The following is a 24,320-nucleotide window of genomic DNA, read 5'->3' as shown; positions in this document are numbered from 1 at the left end:
AAGGATAGAGCTCAAAGGTGGCCACAGTTTTCAAGGAAAAGGTGAGTTTTAGGTAGGCTTTGAAGGATAAGAATTATGTGAGTAGAGCAGAGAGTGGCAGACATCCCAGGCAGGGAGGAAAGCAGGAACAGACCCAGCTCCGGGAGGAGCTTGGTCTGGCAGGCCTGTGACAGTGCCATGCTCTGCCCAGAGGCACTGTTATATCGGTGCGGGGGCCCAGGCTTTCTTGGGCACTAGCCGGGCTCCAGTCCAAGCTGCCTCACTTGTGAGCTGTGTGACCTTGAGCCTGTTGCTCAATCTGTCTGTGCTTTGATTTCCTCATTTGAAAAATGGGAGTAATAGTAGTACCTACCATAGGTTTGTTATTGAAGATTAAAGGACTTAATCACCATTAAAATTCTCTGGTATATGTTAAGATCAGTGTGAGTATGAGTTATGTAAATACATCTGCGAAGGTTTATTCAATAAGATAATCCACGTTAAAAGCTCTTTGAACAGTGCCTGGCACATAGTAAGCTATCAATAAATGTTGCCTATGGCTTTATTACTTCATAATAGGCAGGAGAACCAAATTAAAGAGGGCCTTAAATGCTTAAATAGTTTGGCCTTATTATAGAGACTGGGGGTAACAATAACTGAATCTTTAGGAAAGGCAAAATATGAGGGCAGTGTTACATTAGGAATTCTAATTTATTTGTCAAGGGTTGTGCAACAGAATTGGAAATCTTGGTGGAGAATGAGCCAAAGTTTAAATGGTCCAGGGAGGGCATGGTGGGTTCCACTGGCCCTTGGGGCTCCCAGTCCAGTGGTGGAGATAAGATCAAGGGCAAATGTGACTGCAGCATCATGAGATGTGTTATGATGGAGGTTTGGATAGGGCAACACTGACTATCTCTAGGTTCCGCAGAAGAGGTGACATTTCATCAAGAAGAAGGATGGATAGGAGTTTGCCAGGTGGACAGAATTGTGTGAGATAAAAAAGATAGAAGGGGAAGCAAAGAAAGACATTCCAGGAAGAGGGAACAGTATTTACAAAGGCACAAACATGTGAATATGTTGAAAGCAGATTCACAAGGCCGGGTTATCTAACATGTTAGGGGGGAGTGGAAAGAGATGAGGTGGAAAGGTAGGAAGAACCACATTTCAGAGGACCTCGAATGTCTTGCTAAGGAGTTAGATTGCATTCTGAGGCATTCGGAAGCTGTTAAAGAATTATAAGTGGGTGTAGGGTAGGTTGTGTCTAAAGCTCCCATTTGTGTGTAAGAAAGATCGCTCTCATAGCAGTCCAGACAGATTGGAGGTGGTCCAGGCTAGAAACACTTTGCAGCCTCTTGCAAATGTCCAGAGAAGAAAAGATGAGGGCTCGGGCTAAGGACAAGACTGAGGGTGGACAGAGGAGGGGGCATACTGACAAATAGCAAGAACAGTGGGTTGTCTCAGAAGAGAAAGGAATCTGCTTCAAGCCAATGGACCTTTTTGACTGGGAGGTTGCAAATCAAAAGAAGCAGTTCGGGACCTCCCTGGTGGTCCAGTGGTTAAGACTTTGCCTTCCAACGCGGGGGGTGCGGGTTCGATCCCTGGTCGGGGAGCTAAGATCCCACATGGCTCGTGGCCACAAACCCAAAACATAAAACAGAAGCAGTATTGTAACAAATTCAGTAAAGACTTTAAAAATGGTCCACATTAAAAAAGAAAAAAAAAAAACCTTGAAAAAAAAGAAGCAGCTTGGTTTCCTGGAAAGAGCCGTGTACTAGGATTCAGGAGGCTTTCATCAGATTCTAGCGTTCCCATGCAGGCCATGGCTACCCAAAGCCAGAGATGTTAAATGCTCAGTGTCAGTTAAGCAGAAATAAAATATTAGGCACAAACCAGCTTCACCTATGGTATGTTAATATTTTCAGTGATGTTTTTCTTTCAACTCTGGGTTATTTGGGGAGTTTTAGCCAAAGAACCACGAATTTCTGATTTTCTTTCAGATTTGAACTCGTTTGAGGGATAGAGATCAACTGGGCCCAATACTTATGTGAAATGTCTGAAAAAACACATTTAACTCAATAAACACAAAGTCTATTTCCTCGTAATTATTTTCCCTTCAATTTATGTGACTACAAACTTTGTGGCAAAAATGCCTTAGGAATGACATTGTTGTTCAAGTAGCCTTTCCTTCCATTGACGATGCTGTGTCCTGGGGACAATGACAAGGGAAACATTGTCCCAGACTCAAAGAGCCACATATGTATGCTTTCTTCTGTCACAGTGTTATCTGGGGTTAAGGCATGCTCCCTTCAGTAACAGTGGTTCATTAAAGCGGCAATTGTGTGTGTGTGTGTGTGTGTCTGAGTGTGTATAGTGTGTGGAAAGGGAAGTCATCTAAGGAAAAAATATCCAAGTGAGGGGGAGGAGAGTTGGAGAAGATTAAATTTGCTAGACTCCCCAGAAAGTCACTGTTTTCTGGGCTCCTTGTAGATTTATGTAGGAGAGCTCCTTAAAGAGGAGAAAAGCAGGCCTTTCCTTCTGTAAATAAGTGAACAAAGAGCATTTATGAAAATAACCCATTTTCATTCATAAACAATATGGCCAATGTATTTTTAAAGATCTCTTTATGACAAGTTTTATGGTCATTACTTTCTGATGAACTTATTTGCATCTTATTCTCAGGCCTTGATTGAATGTTCTTTGTTATTCTTTTTGCTTCTCTGAACTTTAAGTCAGAGAAGTTTCTGCAGCGTGACTCGGTGCTTACGCAACTTTACGTGGTATCAGAGCCATTGGGTTTTTTCTTCTTTAACTTTGTTAGGTTTGGGGTGCTTGTCTCTAGGATTTTAATTTGTCTTCCATCTTACCAATTATGCTCTCACTGCTTTTTCTGCCTCAATTGCAGCAGAATTAGCAGTATTGTAGTTTTACAGGTAACTGGTTCTGACATTCTTATATTCGCTAGATATCTGTTGATAGCTTGTTAAGTGTCACCCACTGTGTCAGGTTCTGGGGTCACAGAGCTCCCTGCCAAGGAATTGATAGCCTACGGAGGTGGGGGAAAGAAGTAAACAGGCAATGACAATCACACATGCTAAGTGTGATGCCAGAACAGTCGCCAGGTGCCACTGGGATACAGGAAAACATATCTGGGAGACATCAGGGCCAGCAAAGCTTCCAGGAAGAGGGATGTTAACCTGTAGGACAAGTAGTGATTAGTTATGTCATTGAAAGTCTTTCAGATCCCAAGCATCAACTTAGATTATTTTTATTATAATGTTTGAATATGTATAAATATAAGACTAGATAGAAAGTCCTTAGGCTTTTGACTCTAATATAGCAATAAATCAAAAAAAATTACAAAATACATGCAAGCAGAAACCACCACTGTTCACATTAACTGCACGGGACAACAATAGTAACAAACACTCATGAGTGCTTACCTATGCTACGCCCCACTCTGAGAGGTTACATTTAACTGTCACGACAACCCCATGGGGTAAGTGCTATGATTATGCCCATCTTACAGGTGAAGCAAAGGCGGCACAGAGAGGTTCAGTTACCTACCTGAGGTCACAGAACTAGTGGGCGGAAATGGGACTCCATCCTCGGCTGTCTGGATCCTGGGCACGAGGCTTGCTGCCCTTCTTTGTAGTGGATGATGTGATATTTCACATTTTGCATGGGATTATGGTCCTGGTGGCTAAGGTGCTGAGTCTTTAGGATCCAGAACACACCATGGGAGTGGAGGTTTTGCAGTGACTTAAAGTGGTGGGCAGTGGGCCCGTCATATGGCGCAGAGATCTTTACTCAGACTACTGCCAAATTCCGCGCATCCAGGAGGCTCAGTGTGCTACATTATCATTGGCCCTCCCTAGACTCAGACATTTCATTTTCTATTAAGTCCACCTTCTTTTCTCATTAGCCCCTGGCAATTAAAGTCGGACTACCAGCACAGCTGTGATCCTAAGTACAAATGTGGGCGCTGAAATTTGACAGAGGTGTGTGATGATATGGTGGTCCTTCAGATGAGCTGAAATATGCTTTGATGCCAGCTGTTTTAGATTACCATCAAAAGGAAAAGACAATTTAAAAATTGCCACAGAGGGCTTCCCTGGTGGCGCAGTGGTTGAGAGTCCGCCTGCTGATGCAGGGGATGGGGGTTCGTGACCCGGTCTGGGAAGATCCCACATGCCACAGAGCGGCTGGGCCCGTGAGCCATGGCCGCTGAGCCTGCGCATCTGGAGCCTGTGCTCCGCAACGGGAGAGGCCACAACAGTGAGAGGCCTGCATACTGCAAAAAAAAAAAAAAAATTGCCACAGAGACCTCATAAAAGCCCTAAGATATTTCCAGCAACCCTCAGAGATGCACTGACTAGTTTGAGAAACACTGGGAGAAGCAGGAGAGAATTGGAAGAGTTTCAGGGGGGCCCTGCATGTGAAAACCTAGGGCTGGGCAGAGCCTGGCTCTTCCAGGAGGAATGGACAGAAGGTCACAGAGATTAAGCAACAGTCAGATCCAGAAAGGGCCTTGTAAGCCACGTTAGAGTGTTTGGACTTGATACAGAAGGAACCACTGAAAATGTCTGTAGGCCGTAAACAGCAAGGACCAGGCCTCATTGTTGTCAGTTATCCCAAGTGCCTATAACTTAAGGGTGTGTGATAAATACTTGGAATGGCATAGATAAAATTAATAAGTTTGTTTTAGGGTTTGGTGTGATCAGTTGAGTAAGAATCATAAAATCATTTGATGATCGAAAATCATCAAATTTTTTGTCTCGCCCACTTGGTGGGCAAAGCTAAACCAATCCCACCTTCCCTGGGAGAGTTGAGAGATAAGTATTGTAAAGCATTTTGAAATATATAGAGAGAACAGAAATGCTAGTTGATCACACTTCATTCTTGGGTTTTAAGGAATCACACACCTGATTTTAAGGAAGTACAACCTGATTACCACTTCAAAACTCACAGACTGCTGGTTATTCAACTAAGCTAATAATAATTGCAAGGGCAAAAACACCACTAACATGTATGGTGAAGGCTTAATTGTGGGTCAGATGTTCTATTTAGCACTTTATGCACATTATCTCAATTAGTCCTTACAATTGTTCTATAAGATTGACACTGTTATTATCTTTATTTTCCATGTGAGGGAACCATTATGTATTTGCCAAAGATCAAATAGCTAGCACATGGCAAAGCTAGAACTGAAACCCAAAGGTTCTGACCCCATCACCTTAACCACAGTGTTTTTTACCATATGGCCTAAGGGAAGGCTCTAGAAAAGCCTGGATATGGAAAGGGATAGCCATGTCCCCTGATGCCAAGGGGAAAACTTAAAAAAACTGATATTCTAATGGTGCAAAAACCCATTCCTCACCTCTGATGGCTCTCTACAATTTGTTCTGACCTCATTTATTCCGAGATAACTGGGTAGGAGATGCCAGCTAACAGCTAAATTAGAAATAGCTAATACAAACACGTTCCATTAATTTTATGATTGCTCAAATAACGTAGCAAATTAACTGGAATTGGTCTTCCCTTTCCTGTAATTTATGCATTGTTGGGTTTAGTATTATCTGACATCTTTATTTCTTGATCTTCCTTGATGTAGACCTGATGAAATCAGAGCAATGCTTCTTATTGGACTGAGACAGCCAAATCCTAAGTTTCCTGCTAAAGGTTTTAAGATCCTTTCTTTATAAGCAGTCTTATTTTATAACAACAAAGGAGAAATTTTATTTTGAAACGCATGAATCATTTCTGCAGTGATTCAGAGATTCTGAATTCTACTTTTACTTTCTTTCCCATCTCGGCCTGATACTTAGTTTTTCTCTTTGAACCAGAGCATCATATTCAAGTTCAAATGCCAATAGTACTTGAGTCTCAATTAATATGTTTCAAAACCTGCATTGAGGTAGTGACTTTTTATTAACTATGGAATAAAAAATATATATCAAAGAGAATTTTTGTTAGGCCTTTTAGAGTTCTGCCTCCCTTACCTTCTCAGGTTTATAAGCAGCAGCAGAAAAAAATGAAATTATTAGCTAATGTAGAGTGTGACAAATTACCTAAAGACAATGGTATTAAATGGTAAGGTTGGTTAGAAGTGTTAATAATGAAGTTTATGAAATATGTTATACTGAGGCTGTTAAAATATCTCATACTTTATGTTTTTCTTGATTGTTTTATTATAGAGTTTGATACTCTTTAATTCATTTGCTTGTATTATTTAATATAAAGTTGTATATTTTATGTACCTATATAAACTATATCATAAATATTGTGTCTATGTTTGTATGTGTATGTATATAGAAAATATTAAAATATTTAAAATACTAGAAGTATTTATATTTTTATACATATTAAATATTTGTGTATACATGTATATAAAGAATGAGGAAGACTCAAAGAAATCTTGCCAAATCCCCTCCTTGTTTTAGGCATGTTCTTACAGGAACTCACAACCATCCTAGAAAATAGTCTATCCATTTTCTTCTTGCAAATGTCCAGAAATATTTAATCAAAGATTTTTACCTTAACTCCCCCAAACAAATAAAATGGTTAGGTAAAATCCCATTAGCTTAAAGTTCCATTTAGTAAAGAGCTTTTAAAACATGTTATACATCAAAAAAAATTAGTGTGTTTCATTGGCATAGGGAGGGAACAGTATAAATAGCAGCGCGAATAAAAAGCTTCTCTCCCATCCCCCAATTCTCTCTTCCTTTTCACGAGCATCAAGGTTGTCACTGATGCGATTGCTTTTCAGAATTATTTTTTTTTTTGTAAATGACAAGAGAGGCAATTACAAGCAGTTCTCCTCCCCGTGACACTACCCGGAAGACGGGCAAATTGCATCTCTTGATGGATGCCAGCTATTATATACACTGGGTTGGAAATCTCCATATAGGGAAAAGAAAACGAACAGAGGGAAGACTGAACAAAAACACCAACAAATAAAAGGAAGTTTTCATGCAAAGAGAGAGGCGGTTAATTGCTAGCAGACTCGAATTTTGTAGAACACTGAATACCATGATCTGTGAACATGTATATACTTTCACATACTCACGCACATCATAATAACTTTCGAGATAGCAAATAAAATTCATGTGTCTCAAGCTTAACAAATTCAAATCACATGTAGTTTTTCACTCAGGATAGAATCTGGAAACGGGCCACTTTGTGCTAGGGAAGAAACTTAGATGATTCATGCTGCAGGTGTAAATATAAATAGTCTCATATTCCTTGTGTTATGCAGAGGATTTACAAAATCTGAAATATATTATTTGAATAAAATGAGATGTTATGAGAAGGGATCACTAACACGCTTCTAAGTACACAGGAACCTCCTGATGGTGCTGTTTGATTTGAACTACAATTCAGCTCACGACTTTGACTTTGGGTCCTTGTTTGGGGAGAGGGGATGGGCAGGAGGAGGAAGATTTAATTCTAAGGCCCAAAGCACTGCCATCAGAAAGCTGCCTGTCTCTCAGGGGGTTGTTCCAGGGACTGTGTTATGGCAGGGGTCAGTCTAAGAAGTGGATTCTTTCTGTAATGCTGTTAGGGAAAATATGCTAGATTTATGAAATATATGCAAGATAGCTATTAACTATTTTGTGACTGTTATTCTTGTGTGGGTTAATGTGCAAAATAAAAGGCTATTAGGAAGATGAAGTTTCACTTGCTGAAGGTGAATATTTATACATATTAAATATTTGTGTATACATGTATATAAAGAATGAGGAAGAATATAAAGAATGAGTTTTAATTCTCATCCAAAATTTTATTTCCAGTAATACAGCCATTATTAACTCTTAGCAAAGTGCTTGGTACATAATAGGCCAATAATAAATATTTGCTTATCAACTCAAGGAATAGAACAGGTTGCTTTTCAAAGTCAAGGGTTTGTCAGTTTCATGTTTTCTCCACTTAGCATGGTATCCGGTGCTTATAAAGTGTTAAACAGATGAATGAATGAGTGAGTGAATGGGACAAAATTGCTAAGCTGAAAGAAAAAGAAATTAATTTTAAGTGCTTAGAGTCACTGTTTATGTGAAATGTTTTCTTAAAAATATCTATTTCTATTGTTACGGGCTTTTCGTTGTGGTTTAGGTCCAGGATTTTATTATTTTAAGATAGAAATGATTGCTTAATTATTTCAGCCAAGAGTCCCTAAGCAAGGTCTCATGGGTTTAATTTTCATCAGAGAACTTACAGAAAGATCATCCCCCTTCTGCGGGTATCCTGAGATCTGTTACCGTGAGCTCCTCTGTTTTTTTCCTCCTCAGGTGTGGAATCCATAGCATGTTCCCCTTACATTTAGCTGCCCTCAATGCTCACTCTGACTGCTGCAGAAAGTTACTGTCATCGGGTAAGTAACTCCATTACCACAGATCAGGCTTAACATGTCCTGTAAATGAGCCGTGTGGCTTCAGGTGTCTGGTCAGCATGAGCGGCTGCCTGTGTTTCATGTCATCCATGACCCGACTTGGCAGGATGAGCTGTGTCCACAGCTAAATGCATGTGACAGCTCCCAGCGGCTCATGGTGTTGAAGCTGTTTGAATGTCAGTATTCCTGCCCCAGAATGAGAGTCTTGTCTGTTTATCAAGTTAAAGCTCATGTGATCCAGAGTGAGAGGCAGGCAGGGATGGCCATAGCTTACAGGAAGTTTCTCATAGAAGGAGAAAACATCTTTGAGGATTAAATTGGTGGCATAACATTTCATATATTTCAACAAAGGGAAAAGGCCGAATCCCCTATGTTTTAATGGTAGAAAATGTCAAATTGCCATCCCACTCCTTGAGCTCTGAAAAATTGCTGTGGTTGATACCCCTCCAGCTAGGTTTCATTTTTATTTCTTTAATGCGGGTCTATTTGGAACCAAGAAATTCTTTCTGGTTTGGAGCTTTGCTAATCTTTCTTATCACTGCTTCTGCCAACCTCCATGTATTTAGAAGTTCCTGGCTTTCAAAAGTGATAGAGGTCTGCAAGGCAAAGATTGCTTAAGAATTCATTCAACAGATATCCCAGAGGCGTTTTTTTTTTTTTTCCTTTAAGTTCTTTACTTATGATTGATTCTGCTTTCACTGCTTTTGGCATGTTTAACAATAACCCCTGCATGAAAGCACGTTTCCCAAATCTTAAACCAACTGAAAGCTAATAATACACTTAAGAAAATATCTCTTCTAGCATGCTACGATTACTCCTTTGCCTTCCATGTTTTCTCCATGTGTTCTGTCTGCCTGTCTATTGCCCTACTTATCTCAAACTGGTTTCATAAATTTCTTTCCTGGGATTGAAATATGGGGCTGTAGCTCATCCAGGGCTGAATGTGAAAATAAATTCTTCTTGACTTCACGGTTCTTCCTATAAAATTGCCAAGCTTGAGCAGTTACCGATCGTTTCCATGACAACCTCTTTCTGACTACAGTGGCTTGCGTTCTGGTTTTTCTACTAACTGATTTTTCTGTCTCTGCAATGTTTCTTGTGGTTTAACTAGGACAAAAGTATAGCATAGTATCCTTGTTTAGTAATGAGCACGTGCTGTCTGCAGGCTTTGAAATAGACACCCCAGATAAATTTGGAAGAACGTGCCTTCACGCTGCTGCTGCAGGAGGGTGAGTAGTTAACAATTTTAGTTGTTATCTTATGAATGAATTACTAATTCATCTTAACTGACTTAAGTTGTCTGTGGATCAAAGGCAACTTCTTTAGTAAGACGGGTAAGAACTCTTTCTACCAATACCAAATATCACTATGTTGAATTTCCAGATTACTCGTGTGTTTGTTTTTCCAAAGAAAACATGTTAGCCCATCTCATATAGAAAATATTTTTTCTTTTGTTTTCTCTTCTCTCACTCTTTTTTTTTTTCTTATTTTAAATTGTAGGTCTTTAGCCTATAGAATATATACTTACTTGGTACCTCTTCCACCAAAAGAAAATAATTTGAGATCTGTTCCTAAGTTTTTCCTCTTTCGTTGCTGGAAGGTGGTTGATGATCAGGGGAATCCAGGGTTGAGTTAATTCATGTTCATTTACAGACATTTTGGTCCTTATTTCAAAACTGATTTTTAAGTCCTTATAATGATTAAATGTGAACAAAGGTCAAGAAACCCAAAGGATAGGCAAAACGTGAATTAATCCTTGCCTTTTTTTTTAAGTTGTAAAGAGAATTTTTCATCAGATACTCTTTTTCATATAAGTGGTTAGATTAAGGCTCTGATCAATATATAGTTGATATATGACCACACATTGGCCAAACATGGTTTCCTTTGGATGTCCTCGTTTGGATAAGGTGTTGGTTCTTAATCAGTTTCCTAGTCTTAAGGAACAGCAGTGCTTCTCCATGTGTCAACTGTATATGACCAAAGGTATTACCTATTTAACAGAGGTGGATTGACTGTGAAGCTTTAGGGCCCTTTATTTGCATGGCTCCCTTCCAAAGTCTTGTATCTAGTTTTTTGTTTTTCTGTTTTTTTTTTTTCGGTACGCGGGCCTGTCACTGTTGTGGCCTCTCCCGTTGTGGAGCACAGGCTCCGGATGTGCAGGCTCAGCGGCCATGGCTCACGGGCCCAGCCGCTCCACGGCATGTGGGATCCTCCCGGACCAGGGCACGAACCCGTGTTCCCTGCATTGGCAGGCGGACTCTCAACCACTGCGCCACCAGGGAAGCCCGTTGTATCTAGTTTTATATTCATAATTTTGTTATTATTTTTTTAAAGAGAACCTCTTTCTCCTCACCCCATTTCCTCAAATTGTATGAACTTCCTGAGCCACGCAACTTGGATCTGTCTCTGTCTTTGATCCTTTGGCTCAAAGAGACAGGTGCTTTACATCAGCTGACATGTTACACCAACACATAATGACCTCATAAAGTTCTAATATTTTATGACTTAAACTAGTTGCTAGTTCTCTGCGAAAGGTGGCTATAAAGGGTGGAAGTGGGGTGGGGAGAGCCCTCCTCACGTTTATCATTAATGAGATCATTTTTCTTATTTAAACGATAATAAAGTCATAAATCCTAGGCCACTTCTTAGCATCCTAAGTTTAGAACAATGATGGATGAGTGTCTCTTTTTATGCCCCCATTGTAAAAAATATCAGACCTGTACAGAAAAGTGGCAACAAACCATCCTGGATTCATGTCTGAAACCCCTATTAGGATTAGTATTTAGCTATATGCCCTTCAATAGGAAAATTCACTTCAATGGGTTCTTTTCTCTCTACTAAACATGATTTATTGCTTCTGCAAATGACAAAGAAGCTTTGGAAGATCACTACGCTCCATTACATCATTTTTGGCCTTGGTTCTGCACGTTCATTTACCTAGATTACCAAGACAGGGAAATGCTGCTGTTTTATTTTCCATTAAGGAGAGTCTGGGTCGAAAATGGTTATCATAGTGAATTCATTCTGCTGTGATAAAAGGTAACGCTCATCCATTCTGGCTTATTGTTTAAAGGTGACATGAAATTATTCTAGGTTTAAGGGGTTGTTTCATAAACTCTTGATGGTTTTGAAAGAGAATTTTAGGGTAAATGATGAAAACCATCACTGAAAGGTTTCATCATGTAATAATCATTAAAATCTTTAGTCATGGAATTGAAAATGTTCCATCAAGCTCTCTAACGTATTGATATATTAGCTTTGAAAAAGGAATTGTGGGAACTTTAGATCCTTACGATACGGCATTACTCTAATGTGTTCAGGTTATTTTTGTGTTAGCAGAATTTAAAGCTAGTGCTCTCATTTCATCTGGGCGTGCGCTCTGCAGAAAACAGCTCTTTCTGAAGATAGCCCAGCAGTTGACCTCCACCATCTTAATGATGTTTTCCCTGTCTTTCTAGTAATGTGGAATGTATAAAACTCTTGCAGAGCAGCGGAGCAGATTTCCATAAAAAGGACAAGTGTGGGAGGTATGTAAACAGGGAACTCTGCTTCAAGTGCCTAAATAAAAGGAGTGGGGAGCAGTCCATCTGGAAATCGTGTTATGTTGAAATGGTAAACAGCGAAGCTAGCTGGGGAGATTCCATTCTCAGAAGGAAACCCCTTCTACACCAACAAAGCAGGCACAAGGCACAAGGAAAGAATCTCCTCTCCCTGCTTCTGTTTAGAAGTGCCAGTTGTTTCTCTGATGCTTCCAATATATATATATAACTGTATCCATGTGGAGGATTACATATTTTATATGTGCATATATATTTGTTTCTGTAAAATATGTAATTTCCCACATGGATATAGTTTAGAAAATTCTGTCTGTAGCAGAGTAGAACACTTCAGCCCTTCCAACCCAGAATTTGGTCACAAGATCTGGAGCACTTTATTGTATTTATTGAACATTTCATTTTGGGATAAATCTTTAGACACATTTAAAACATGAATCATAACTAATGAGAACCTGCTGTATAGCACAGGGAACTCTACTCAATGCTCTGTGGTGACCTAAATGGGAAGCTACCAAAAAAGAGGGATATATATATATGATTCTCTTCGCTGTACAGCAGAAACTAACACAACATTGTAAAGCGACTATACCCCAATTAAAATAAATAAATAAATAAAACATGAAACACACACACGCCACCTATAGCCCCTTTGGCTATTGGGATGGGTCATAGAACTTTTCTTACCTTATTTGTCCTTTGCATGCATAGCTAAATCATGCCATAATACTAGCTGGTACAGGGAAGAAAACAGCACGAGGAAAGGTGGAGGAAGTGAGGACATGATCAAGAAAACCTCAGGTCATTCAGTTTGGAAACAGCATTAGACACATTTAGGGGAGAGAGAGAGACTTTATAAAGATAGACCAGGGCTAGCTTGGGAAAGTCTTCAATTCCAAACTAAAAAATCAAGGCTTTGTTCACTGGGGCCGACTGAAGGTTTTAGTACAGGTTTGTTATATGTAGGTATTGGACCTTAGAAAATCCAGTTCTTCATTGATGCCAACGAAAGGTTACGTGGAAGTTGCATTAGGGCAAAGGAGGCCAAAAGGGGTGGTATTGCAAGAGTCCAAAGGAGCAGTAATGTAGACCCAAACGAGGATAGGCACTAGGAATGGAGAGAAAGGAGAGACCTACAGGTGGGTGGCCTTGTCTGAAGCCACCATCTTTGCAGCCTTCGTTGTAACATAAAGTCAGAGAAAGGCATGTCTCTTGGCCTCCACACTGAGAGCCAACACCCCTAGGAATACTGCTGTCTGTGCTGGTGTAGTGATGTGCATCTGTTTTGCAGACTGAATGAAGTAATAGACTGCTGTTTGTTTTTCAGGACCCCTCTGCACTATGCAGCTGCAAATTGTCATTTCCACTGTATTGAGACATTAGTGACCACAGGGGCCAGCGTTAATGAAACCGATGACTGGGGCCGCACCGCTTTGCACTATGCTGCTGCATCAGACATGGATAGAAAGTAAAAACAGCCCTACTTCTGTTTCCTCTCAGGGTGGCGGAGGTGGGGGGAGGTTGCTAAGTTTTCTTCATACCGCCTCACAGAGAGTGTGAATGAAGAATCCCTCTCACCCAGACCTGAAGGAGTTAGAGTTGCTTCATCCCTAGCCCCGGGTTTCCCAGTCTGCTTTCTTTACGTTTGATTAGTATGTGTCACTGCATAATTACTTCTTCTCTCTGTTCTTTGGGTTGAATGCCAAGTGGAGCTGTCAAGCCCAGGTTTTCAATTCATTCAAAATCTGTCGTACTTTGTTTTGTCATATACTGCGGTTTTCATCATCACCACTTACACGCTTCATTTGCTGTAAAACTTACATTTGCTAATAAATATGTCATATGTCAAAAATATCCATCTATGCATAATCCTAATAGTCTTCAAATGCAGCGTCAGTATTTTAAAATAGGCACTGTTGTTCAAACCTGGGCATGAATACTCTTTCAGGAGCTGGAGTACAGAAAGTTGGGTACCCTGATCATATTTGGATTCTAGGTGGCTAGGAATGGAAAGCAGAATTAAGTGAACCAGTTCAGGGGGAAAAGGTGGAAGAGGTACCCACAGTTTATGAGACTGTTCTCAAAGACTTGAGGACCAGGCCTTCCTTCATAGGAATACTTTTCAGTGACCCTGTTTGGAGAACTACTGAGTTATTTGCTGCCCTGTGCTATGGAGTTGCTTCGGGGTCAGTACTAACTCCTTTTCTTGTAGAGCAATGGAGTTCAAATGTATTAGACAATGACCCACACTAAGCAATACATTTTACATCATGACCCAATACACACACTCACATATATATGTTTTATACATATGTATGGAGAATGGAAACAAAGATTTCATAAAACCATATTTACTTTTGCTATGTGGGATGCATTTTGATATACTTTTATTTCATTAATAAAACCCTACTGACTTCAACCCACTAAATTGATTTCACAATTCAGTAATGGATTATGATCCATGTTTCCACAGTTTGGAAAACACAGCTTTTTTTCCTTCATATAGTACTGGCAAGACTGTTGTAGCCTCAGGATCCCAGGGCCACATGTTATTAATTCAACAAACATTTATTGAGCATCTACTATATGCCAAGCTCTGTGCTATTCACTTGGAATAGAATGGGAGACAAATATACTTCATCTGTTAAGAGCTGGCAGAGGAATCCTAGATGGTGAAGAATTCCTCTGGCAGATAAGGGCTACTTAGGAACCCATTTATTCCTGGATAAATGAGATGCTCAACTGCCAAGGAGGCAGCAAGGAATGTTGTAGAAGCCAGGGAAGTTTAAGCTAGTCACTTCCTCTTTCCATGGGGAGTTTAGAATACTCATGGAAGGGTGGGCAGCATGATTGCTGTCTTAATCACTGATACCTTGGTGGAAGTTTTAGGAAAGTCATGTTCTCAGTCGGATTCCTTGGGAGAGAATAGACTTACTGGATGGCCTTGGGGAGAACCATGTATATATCCTCCATGAAAAATCAGTAGCACTTACTTCTTTTGAGTTGGGGGAGAAATTGTTAAGATATAAACTGCACCAAAATCATTAGCAACTTTGCCACTAATTGTAATTTTTTTTCTTTCCCTTATGCTGAGAAGTAAGACTATCTTAGGAAACGCCCATGAAAATTCCGAAGAACTTGAAAGAGACAGAGAGCTGAAAGAAAAGGAAGCTGCATTGTAAGTTTCTTCTCAGCTTAAGAACAAGGTGTAGTTACTGATGCTTTGTCTGCTGCTCTGGGTTGCGCGTGGGCCAGCCTTACTATTTTGGGGTCTCACTTGGGCTCTTGCAGAAGTGATGTGGGCTTGCCTTTGTTGAAGAAGAAACTATTCTTTTAATATATCCTTCAAATATGCTGTTTTCACACAAGGAACTCATTCTAAAATTGAAACCTTTGCCATGACCATCACTGTGATTGGTCAGCAGTTTTTAGGACTAGGTACCTTAAATATAGTTTCTGACTCTGCCATGTAGTATGCCTCAGGGGACATATTAAGCCTCCTCTGAGGGCCTCAGGCTCTTGTTTTGTGACCTGAGGATAACTATTTAGCAGATTCTATGAATAAATGTTTTGAGATTTTGGTGTGAAATGCACCAGTTGTACTCTCCCCTTCTCCCCAGAAGACACCCATCAGCTTACAAACAGCTCCTTGCTTCTCGCAGACAGCTGCTCTGTCACCCCTCATCCCACCTGCCCTGCTCTGGTATCTGACAGAGATTCAGCTATTACTGTGATGGAGTGATTGCCAGCGCCCAGGGCTGTGGGTAACGTGGGAACCCCTAATGCTTCCTCCTCTGAGAGCCCTTCGTGCACTGGAAGTGGCAGTGAGAAGGTTGTGCTCTGCCCAGTGCAGTGCCCAGTAGGAAGCTGGTGATCAGTAACTGTTTGTTGAATGAATGAACACTTGAATAACTGGTGCCCACAGTTTGTGTCCTGCCCCTGTGAGGCTCAGTGGATGTAGTGCTCTTAAGAGTCTGCACACACACAGTCCTTAACTTGCTTATTCTCTTCTCCTGCTGTCAGAGGGACCCCTTTCTCTCTGACTTGAATGCTCATGTCCACTCTGGGGTCTTCCCACTGCCCACTGGGCTCTCCTCCCGTGTCCAGACCGTTGTGGAAAGGTGTGATTAGAAAGTGAGGCCCCAGTGCAAGTTGTGGAGACATAACTTTGACTGTTCCTGGGGTGAGCACAGGAAACGCCGCTGTGAGTAAATCAGAACAACAAAGGTTTTGCCCTAATAGTCCAAAATTAAAATAATGGTATTCAAAGACTGTAGAATTTTAAGCCACCTCAGCAGTGCTCCCTTCTCCAGTGAAATGCAAGCTTGTCCTGGGCCAGAGCAGCCCTCTCTACATCTGATGGAGAGGGAAGGAGCAGGAGAGGCAGGGGAAGGCAGGGACCAGCCTGCTGGAGATCTGTTTCATGCAATGAAATGCTACTCCCCTTGTCCAAATACACCCCTGACCTAATGCGCCTCTCTTGATTTTGCAGCTTAGGTGGCAAAATTACTAGTCAGGGCTCTGGGTGGTAAAGAAGACAAGCATTCCCAGTTAAGACTGGATTTCATCTTCCCTTAGGAACAATGTGGAGAATATTCACGTTCTGTAGTATTGTTGTTATTTCTAATAGTACTGTTGACAGTTATAGTTCAGCTGTATTCTGCATTAAATAGCTCTTTGGGAGTAATCCCAGTACTTTCCAAATTACATATTAAATTTATCAACTGATTTTTAGAGTATAATCCTTTCAGAAGCTGGGAATTGTGTGTCCACTAGAATGCTATTCCTACTGAGTGATTTTATTTCAGGAGCCAAATTCAGTTTAAAATGAGTCACACCTAGGATTCAGTCCATGGACATTAAATTACAAAAATAAGAAAAGACTTCCTTTTAAGGTATAAATCACCAAAGACAGCCTGATACATCAGCACTCCAATAATAATTTGATTTATTACAGAGAATTTTATGGATGAATCATGTGATATGTAGGTATTTGGTTTAAAAATTTTCTCTTTCATCAGGTTTTCTAGAAATTAAAATGTCTGTTTTCATATCTCTCTATGTGTGTGCTTTATTTACTCCTTTTGCCTTAGGTAAGTGTCATTTTAAGGTTTTTGAGTAAACTATAGAAATTGTCTGTTGGAGGTCTTATTTAATATACAAGCTTATATTTAGGATCTTACAGTTTTGATTTGAGTATGAAATTGAATCACCCTGGCCTCGTAGAGGACATGTTTGTCCCACTGTCACAGAAATAAAACCGAAATCGTGGATCGTTGCTCCCTGTCTAGTTCTTCCCTCTTTGACCAGCAGGATGGTCCCATTTGCAACACGCCCTGAACAGAACACATTACGTCCCCGAGTACCTGTGTCTTGGAGTCTGGGGCTCTTCATCGGAGGTGGCGCCACTCCCCTTCCTCTTACCTATTGCAAAGATGGTGTTTTTTTCAGAAAAATTACAACTGTGTCAGAAAAGGCTTTTATTACTTTGAATAATCTTTAAAATTTTATTATTATAAAATTTAATATTTATTATTTTATTTATTTTTCCAACCTTTTGATCTCAGAGTCTCCAGTAGCAAGGTTAAAAATAAACACCCCTCTCTTGAGGTTTATCCCATTGCAATATCTTGACCACTTCTTTATTATGCTGAGAACTTGTCTTTTGGACGTGGAGCTCTAAAACTTATTATTCAGTAATCTTGATGACAGGCAGATTCTATACCTTAAGATGAGAAGGGAAAAAAAACCTTAATTACCCTCTAGTTCCTAAAGCTTTTCTTGAATTCTAGAATGGCTGTTTTAAGCTGAAGGAGGGGACTTCCCTGGTGGTCCAGTGGTTAAGACTCTGCGTTTCCACTGCAGGGGGTGCAGGTTCAGTCCCTGGTCAGGGAACTAAGATCCCACATGCTGCGTGGCTTGGCCAAAAAAATTTAAGTTGAAATAAAGATAGCTGCAGAAAACACACAAAAAACATCCAGTACATAAACCCTCATTGCTGTAGGATTTTTAAAGAAACACTTCAACTCACAAAGTGCTTTGTGGAACACTTATAATAAGAGAACATTTACATTAATTATCCCTTTTGGTCCAGAGATGTTTTCAGAGAACATTTACATTAATTATCCCTTTTGGTCCAGAGATGTTTTCTGAAATAACATCTCGTCTTTATACTTACAGATGTCTAGAGTTTCTGCTTCAACACGATGCAAATGCATCTATCCGGGACAAGGAAGGCTACAACAGCATACATTATGCTGCTGCCTATGGCCACAGACAATGTCTGGAATTGGTGAGCTGTTTTGTCTTGATTTGTTCTCTCTCACACAAACACACATACACCCAAACCTGAAAATGCTGGTCTTAATCTCTCAACAAATGTGCCCTCACTGCCTAATTCAGTCCCCACGGGAACTCACCTGGAAAGATATTCTGTGGTAAGCTATTAAACTGTTTCCCTTTACAATATGTAGGTCTTTTTGTTCCATTTCTGCCCATTCTAATCTCAGAGCTGACTAACAATTGATTCTTTTCCGCATTAACTTGGACTAGGAATTTTAGACCCTGTTGTGGACACAGTTTGTATTTTGAAGATAATTTGGATGTATCAAATAAGCTTAGTATATATTTCCAGAGTCACACTTAGCACCCCAATATCCAGTAACAGTGTCATAAGATGACTTACGGAACCATTAGGCATATGGGTTTGTTATAGTCCCACATCTGTGGTTTAGGAAAAGAAATCGGCAAGGGTATAACAGCAGAATTTACTGGAATTTCTAAACCACCCCAAATTTCAAACCCATTAGTGATCAAGAAACACTTGATTTGGAGTCTGAAACTCCTCTCTTGGTGTAGGTTACCAGATGCAAACTCAAATGTCTACAGGCACAGGAATATAAAAAAACAAGTGAAGTGAGCCCAGGTGTGGGTAATAGGGAGTGGTGGGGACTGTGGCAAATAGGACATGTTCTGTCTGAGGGGAGAAAGAGCTAGTCAGCTGCAGCTGATGGAGACCAGATGGTACTGCAGACCCAGGTTTGCTAGAATTCCACTGTTTCAAGAGAGGCTACAACTCTAGACTTTTTGTGTGGAATTTCCTGCTTCGAAAACACTGGGTGGGTTAGAAAGAAAAATTACGGGTTTGTGGCTGAATCCTGACTGCAGGCCATCATTTGCTGTCTTCTGAGCATCACCCTTGATTCAGCTTCACCAGGATACATGGGGTATCCCAAACTCACCATCTCTGGTCCAGTGATAGGTGCCACCTTCCTTACTGGACTCCAACTGTTTTCCTTGTTCTTTTAAAGGAGAAGTCCTACTTTTCAGAGTTATTTGAAGGTGTGTTTGGTGAAACACTTGCCCTTCATCAACTGCATAGTTTATTGAGAAAGGCATGAGGCAGAGAGCCCGCAAGCAATGGTGTGAGCGCCTACATAGAAATGACTCGATGCCCCAGTGAGGCCCTTTACCTTTGGCCTTGCTGCTGGTTTTTCAAATGGTTCCACTTAGGGTCTTTCTTACTATATTTGTTTTAACTATGAATGTGGGAAAATGTTCATAAAGATCACCCAGTTTGGAAATAAAAAGGTGATTATTCTGGTATTGATTTTTGTGACATTTATTGGTGAATTGTAAGTACCTTCATCATTTCTGTGGACTTCCAAGTCTGCTTTGCCTGAGGTTCTTGTGGATGATAAAGATTTCTTTGCTTGACCTTGGGGGTGGCATTTTTTTTCTGTCCCGTTTTAATTCCATCATGGTTCCTCTTCCAGTTACTGTGGCTGCATAACAAATTACCCTCAAAGTTAGTGGCTTAAAACAACACTAATCACTTACTTGTTTCTGATCAGGAGTTCAGGTGTGGTTTAGCTGAGCAGTTCTGGTTAATACCCTATGAGATTACAGTGTCGGGGCTGGCATAATCTCAAAGGCTTCTTCTCTCATTTGTCAATCACGTGGGTAGGAAGAATCGAATTGCTGACATTCCTTGGGCCTTTCTCTCCGTCTCTATGTGGTTCCTTTTTGCGGTTTTCTCTAGCATGGTGTTTTCAGAATAGCTGGATATCTTACCTGGTGGCTCGGGTTGCTAAAGGTATCCGCCCTGGGAGAGAGTGTGAGTGAGAGTGTGAGCAAGTAAAAGAAAGAGACCCTATGACTTTCAACGATTTAGCCTTGAAGTTCACATTTCTGCGGCATCTGTTCATTGCCGCAGTCACAAAATCCAGAGGGGTGAAGTAGATGCCGCCTTCCAAGCGCAGGAGTATCAAAGAATTTGTGGACATATTTTTAAACCACCCAGTTCCATAGGAAGATGTAGGAAGCCAGTGACGTCAGAGCCTTCTATAAACTGAATTTAAAGTAGAATCACAAGTGGCCAAGGGGCAATCTCTTATCTTACAGATGAACAAACCAAACCACAGGGGCATTTACTAGGTTGTCCAAAGTCATAGCTCTGGTCAGTAGAGGAAGTGGTACCGTGAATCAGGATCCCTGATTAAAAAAAAAAAATTTTTTTTTTTTTTAACCACATCATGCCGCCTTCCGTTGCTGGTCAAAGCTCTACCACCATCCAAAGCTTTTCAACATAGGGCACAATCTTGGCAGGACCTGGTTAAGATATAAGGCAATATCACTTCTTCCTTCTAACACCAGCAGTGGAAGTTGATCTAGACCTATCAGCACGTAGGATTTGTGTTTAGATCCCACAAAGAAAGGGGTGTGTGTGTGTGTGTGTGTGTGTGTGTGTGTGAATCAGTGGCAGAGTGAAGGTTTACTACTGTAACTACCCATATGAGCCTGCATTCCAAAGTTTACTTAAGACACAGCTGTCTTTAATTGGTTTTCTCTATGAAAACCATATGTCATCATTGGACATATGAACTTTTATTTCAAGGATTATTATAGTCTTGATAACTTGTGCTGTTTTAAAGTACTTTGATGAGTTATCTTTAATCCAATAGTATAATAACTCTGATAATGATTTACCCATAATACCTTTTTTTCTATGTAAATGATATATGGCACGTTATTTTCCTTTTTCAGGAAAGCCCTCTCAGGGCCATGATTTCTGTTATCCAATGAAAAGGTTTTCTGTCTACAGAAAGTTTCACAAGTGCTATATGATAATGAAATTATCCCCTTGATTAGGTCAACACTGTGATTTACAAAGCAATAATGATTCTTGGAAATTATGTACATACTTGACATACAGCACTGTATAATTCTAAGGTGTACAGCGTAGTGACTTGACTTACATATATTGTGAAATGAGTACCATAATAAGTTTGGTTAACATCGATCATTTCATATAGATAAGAGAGAAAGAAGGAAGGAAGGAAGGAAGGAAGTAGAGAGAGAGAGAGAAAGGAAGAAAAAGATTTTTTCCTTGTGATGAAAATAAGGACTGCTTTTGAACAATAAGGGCTTTTTGAAGGGCATCTTTTCTAACTTTAACTTTCTCTCTCGACTAGGACCTCCGTGCACTCATGCTCCTTAAAACTCCCATTTCTTTGAGGACTAGGTGTTAGGAAAGCAAGCCACTTAACCAATATGCACTAGGTGGTACATACCTAAGACTCACCACCACCATGCCAATCTTCTCCCTTATCTCATGACACAAACACCTCAGTCCTCCTAGGGGGTTATCTGTTTTACAAGTTGGTCCTGACTCTGTGTTAGATGCTAGAATTATGACAATGAAAGACATGATTCTGGTAGCTCTGAATGGCTTACTTGAGCCTCTGAGCAAGAATTATTCAGGGAGACCTTTTTTTTTTTTTTTTTGGCCGCACTGCATGGCATGCAGGATCTTTGTTCCCCGACCAGGACCAGGGATCAAACCTGTGCCCCGCTGCAGTGGAAGCACAGAGTCCTAACCATTGGACCACCAGGAGATTCCAGGGAGACCTTTCTTTAAGTCACATTTCCTAGCCTATGTCTCTGGCCTGTGGAAGGTGTGGAGAGAGTAAATGAGTATTTGTGGCCCCTGGGCCTCCCGTAGCAGACCGGGGCCTTTGTGCTTTGGAGTAGGAGTAGGATTAAAAAAGATGGGTGGCATCAGAGACAGCTGATTTGTGAGGTTGGTAAAATTTGTCTTTTGCCTCTTTTCCCAGAGAGCAATTACTGTGATTATGCATATCATTACTTTTGATGCATATTTTATTTGACTCTTAGTGTGTGTTTACTTGGCATTCGTGGTTTACGGCTCCTGTCTGTGATCATAAGCTTAGAAGTTGTAAACCATCCTTTGTGTTCAGTCCATTTTGCTATAATCAAAAGGGAACAGAAATTATTTAAGTTGTTTTCATTCTATTTCCCTTATACAAAGTACTATTGAATTCATTCAATGAGCAAAAAAACTTCTAGAAAGTAGGGTGAACCCCTTAGCCTTGATAGAACAGGTTCAGAATTCTGCCACGTCTGGCTACTTAGGCCAGTGTTTTCAGCTGGGCTTGATCAAAGATGTACGTACCATGTGTGCAAGCAAAAATCTGCCCACAAGTATATGCTGAGAGCTGTCATCAGTCATATTCAATTGGGATCAAAATATCAAAGCGGAACAGAGGAGACTTGGCTAATAAAGCATCTTGTGTCTGAATAAGACTTATGTTTGAGTGGAGGAAGGGAGTTGGCAAAGGAGAGCTCTGTGCCTCCCTTTTCCTTTATCTGGAATGCATTCTTACCGACTCTGGAGAGGAAAGTCAGAGTCGTGCCCCTACTTGGAATTTGTGAGTTTATATGGGCACACTGTTTTTCTCTTACAACATTCAAAATTTGTCTGTGAAAGAAATATCTTTGTGGCTTTGTTACTGAAATGGAAAAATGTATGTGCCAGTATAATTACATAAATTATCTACGGAAATTTAGAGAGATTGTTTGAAAACTCTAGGCCTCTGATTAAATTCAGTCCAAGATTCTAGCATGCCAAATCACTTGGAATTTGGCTGCTTCCCTGGGACCTTCTCTCCCTTTCACTGTTATGAGATAATTTGAACTTCAACCGGGAGAGTTTATGGGGGTGACAAACGCCCTTGTGTGTATATTCTAGGAATTTCTGGGATTCTCTGAAGACAGTTGTATCTTGGGCAACTGAACACTGAAATTATGCTGCTTTTTAAATGTGTCTTGTATTTATCATAGGGCTTTAGGAAACCATTACCACCTGGCTTTGTATAAGATGTACTCACATTGGCAGTGTCTAATTAAGCTTCTCAAGACTGAGAAAGCAGAATATAGAAGAGGGGTTTAAAAAAAAAAGAAAAGGAGAGCTACTTAGCAGTCAGCTGAGGACACGCTGAAAACCCAGTGAACTTGAACCCCAGCCCCAAACAAGTCTCTGATGGCTCTTCTCTGTCCTCAGAGGTTCTGCTAAGAGATGGAACTGGGGGTGAACATGACCTTCCAGTAGGCGGACTTCCAATGGGCAGTGGAAACTTCAACAATGCTAGTCTTGTTTTTTCTTCTAGTTAATTCAGTTGAAGAGAAACATAAAATCTTATAGAGAACTCTCATTAAGGGAGGGAGCAGAGGTGTGGGCACAGATACTTTGATGCTGTTGGCAGCCTCCTCACTGCTGTGAGTAAAAATATAAGCCCACAAGTTTTGAATCAGAATTTGGATGTGAGTCTATGTTCAGAACATTGGAGTAGACAATATTTTATGACAAAATGTTCCACTTATCTCTTTGTAATAGAGCAAAAAAGAAATTTTTTTGGCTTTACCATGAATGAATTTGGCACTTGATGAAAGAACCATTCAATAGGATGTATTAAAATAAACAATTTCAGTTTCACCTTCAGTTGAGTGCTCAGGACAGTGGAGCCATTGCCCCCACATTTCAAAGTCAGGTACCAGTTTTCAACCCATGGCCCCCTTGCCCATTTAAGAGATCAGAGAGCAGATTTCTTTGGAGATAGTTCTGCTTCACATCCCATCACCACTCCCCTGCCCCTATAGCAGGGGAGAAATCCTGATCCCAAGCCCAGTGAGAGAAGCTTCAAGGAAATTGCTTGGATATCTGATATGAATTCCACACACTTTAGGGGGCTGAGTGAACTGGCATGTGATGAATCTAAAGACTGAATGGCTCTGATTAGAGCTTGCTTGCTGGGAAGTTAAATAAAAAAGAGGGCTGTGGTTGAGAAATATTCTACCCCCACCAATGATAGGTCAAGAGTGTATGTTTCCCAATGTCCAAGTGTGAGCCAAGGGCCAGAGCTGCCCTGGAGTTCTCCTGGCTGCGACTCAAGAGGGCTGCCTGGAAGTATGGGGAGGTGTAGGATGCCTGGGGTTGGGGAGAGGGGAATGTGAGCTACCAGCAGAGAGGGGCAGTCACCCAGGGAAGTTGGGAAGTTGTTGGAGAACCTAAATAAGCATCCGAGAGACAGTTTTAAACATCT

General features: G+C 40.6%; 1 protein-coding gene across 2 annotated transcripts in view; it reads left to right on the top strand.

Moving 5' to 3' along the window:
* Window positions 1–24,320, top strand: part of ANKRD44 (ankyrin repeat domain 44) — a 307,899-nt gene that overhangs the window by 209,462 nt on the left and 74,117 nt on the right. For both annotated transcript variants that reach the window (XM_024763443.1, XM_024763444.1), the window contains 6 exons: window positions 8,265–8,347; window positions 9,531–9,594; window positions 11,824–11,892; window positions 13,247–13,387; window positions 15,017–15,097; window positions 18,100–18,211. In XM_024763443.1, the coding sequence (XP_024619211.1) occupies window positions 8,265–8,347; window positions 9,531–9,594; window positions 11,824–11,892; window positions 13,247–13,387; window positions 15,017–15,097; window positions 18,100–18,211 (550 nt within the window). The remainder of the gene's footprint in view (window positions 1–8,264; window positions 8,348–9,530; window positions 9,595–11,823; window positions 11,893–13,246; window positions 13,388–15,016; window positions 15,098–18,099; window positions 18,212–24,320) is intronic.

This window comes from Neophocaena asiaeorientalis, unplaced genomic scaffold, assembly GCF_003031525.2.
Source record: "Neophocaena asiaeorientalis asiaeorientalis breed wild unplaced genomic scaffold, Neophocaena_asiaeorientalis_V1.1 scaffold844, whole genome shotgun sequence".
NCBI classification, from domain to species: Eukaryota; Metazoa; Chordata; class Mammalia; order Artiodactyla; family Phocoenidae; genus Neophocaena; species Neophocaena asiaeorientalis.
The sequence above is the reverse complement of the archived record's forward strand: the minus strand, read 5'-3'. Positions and strand labels throughout refer to the sequence as shown.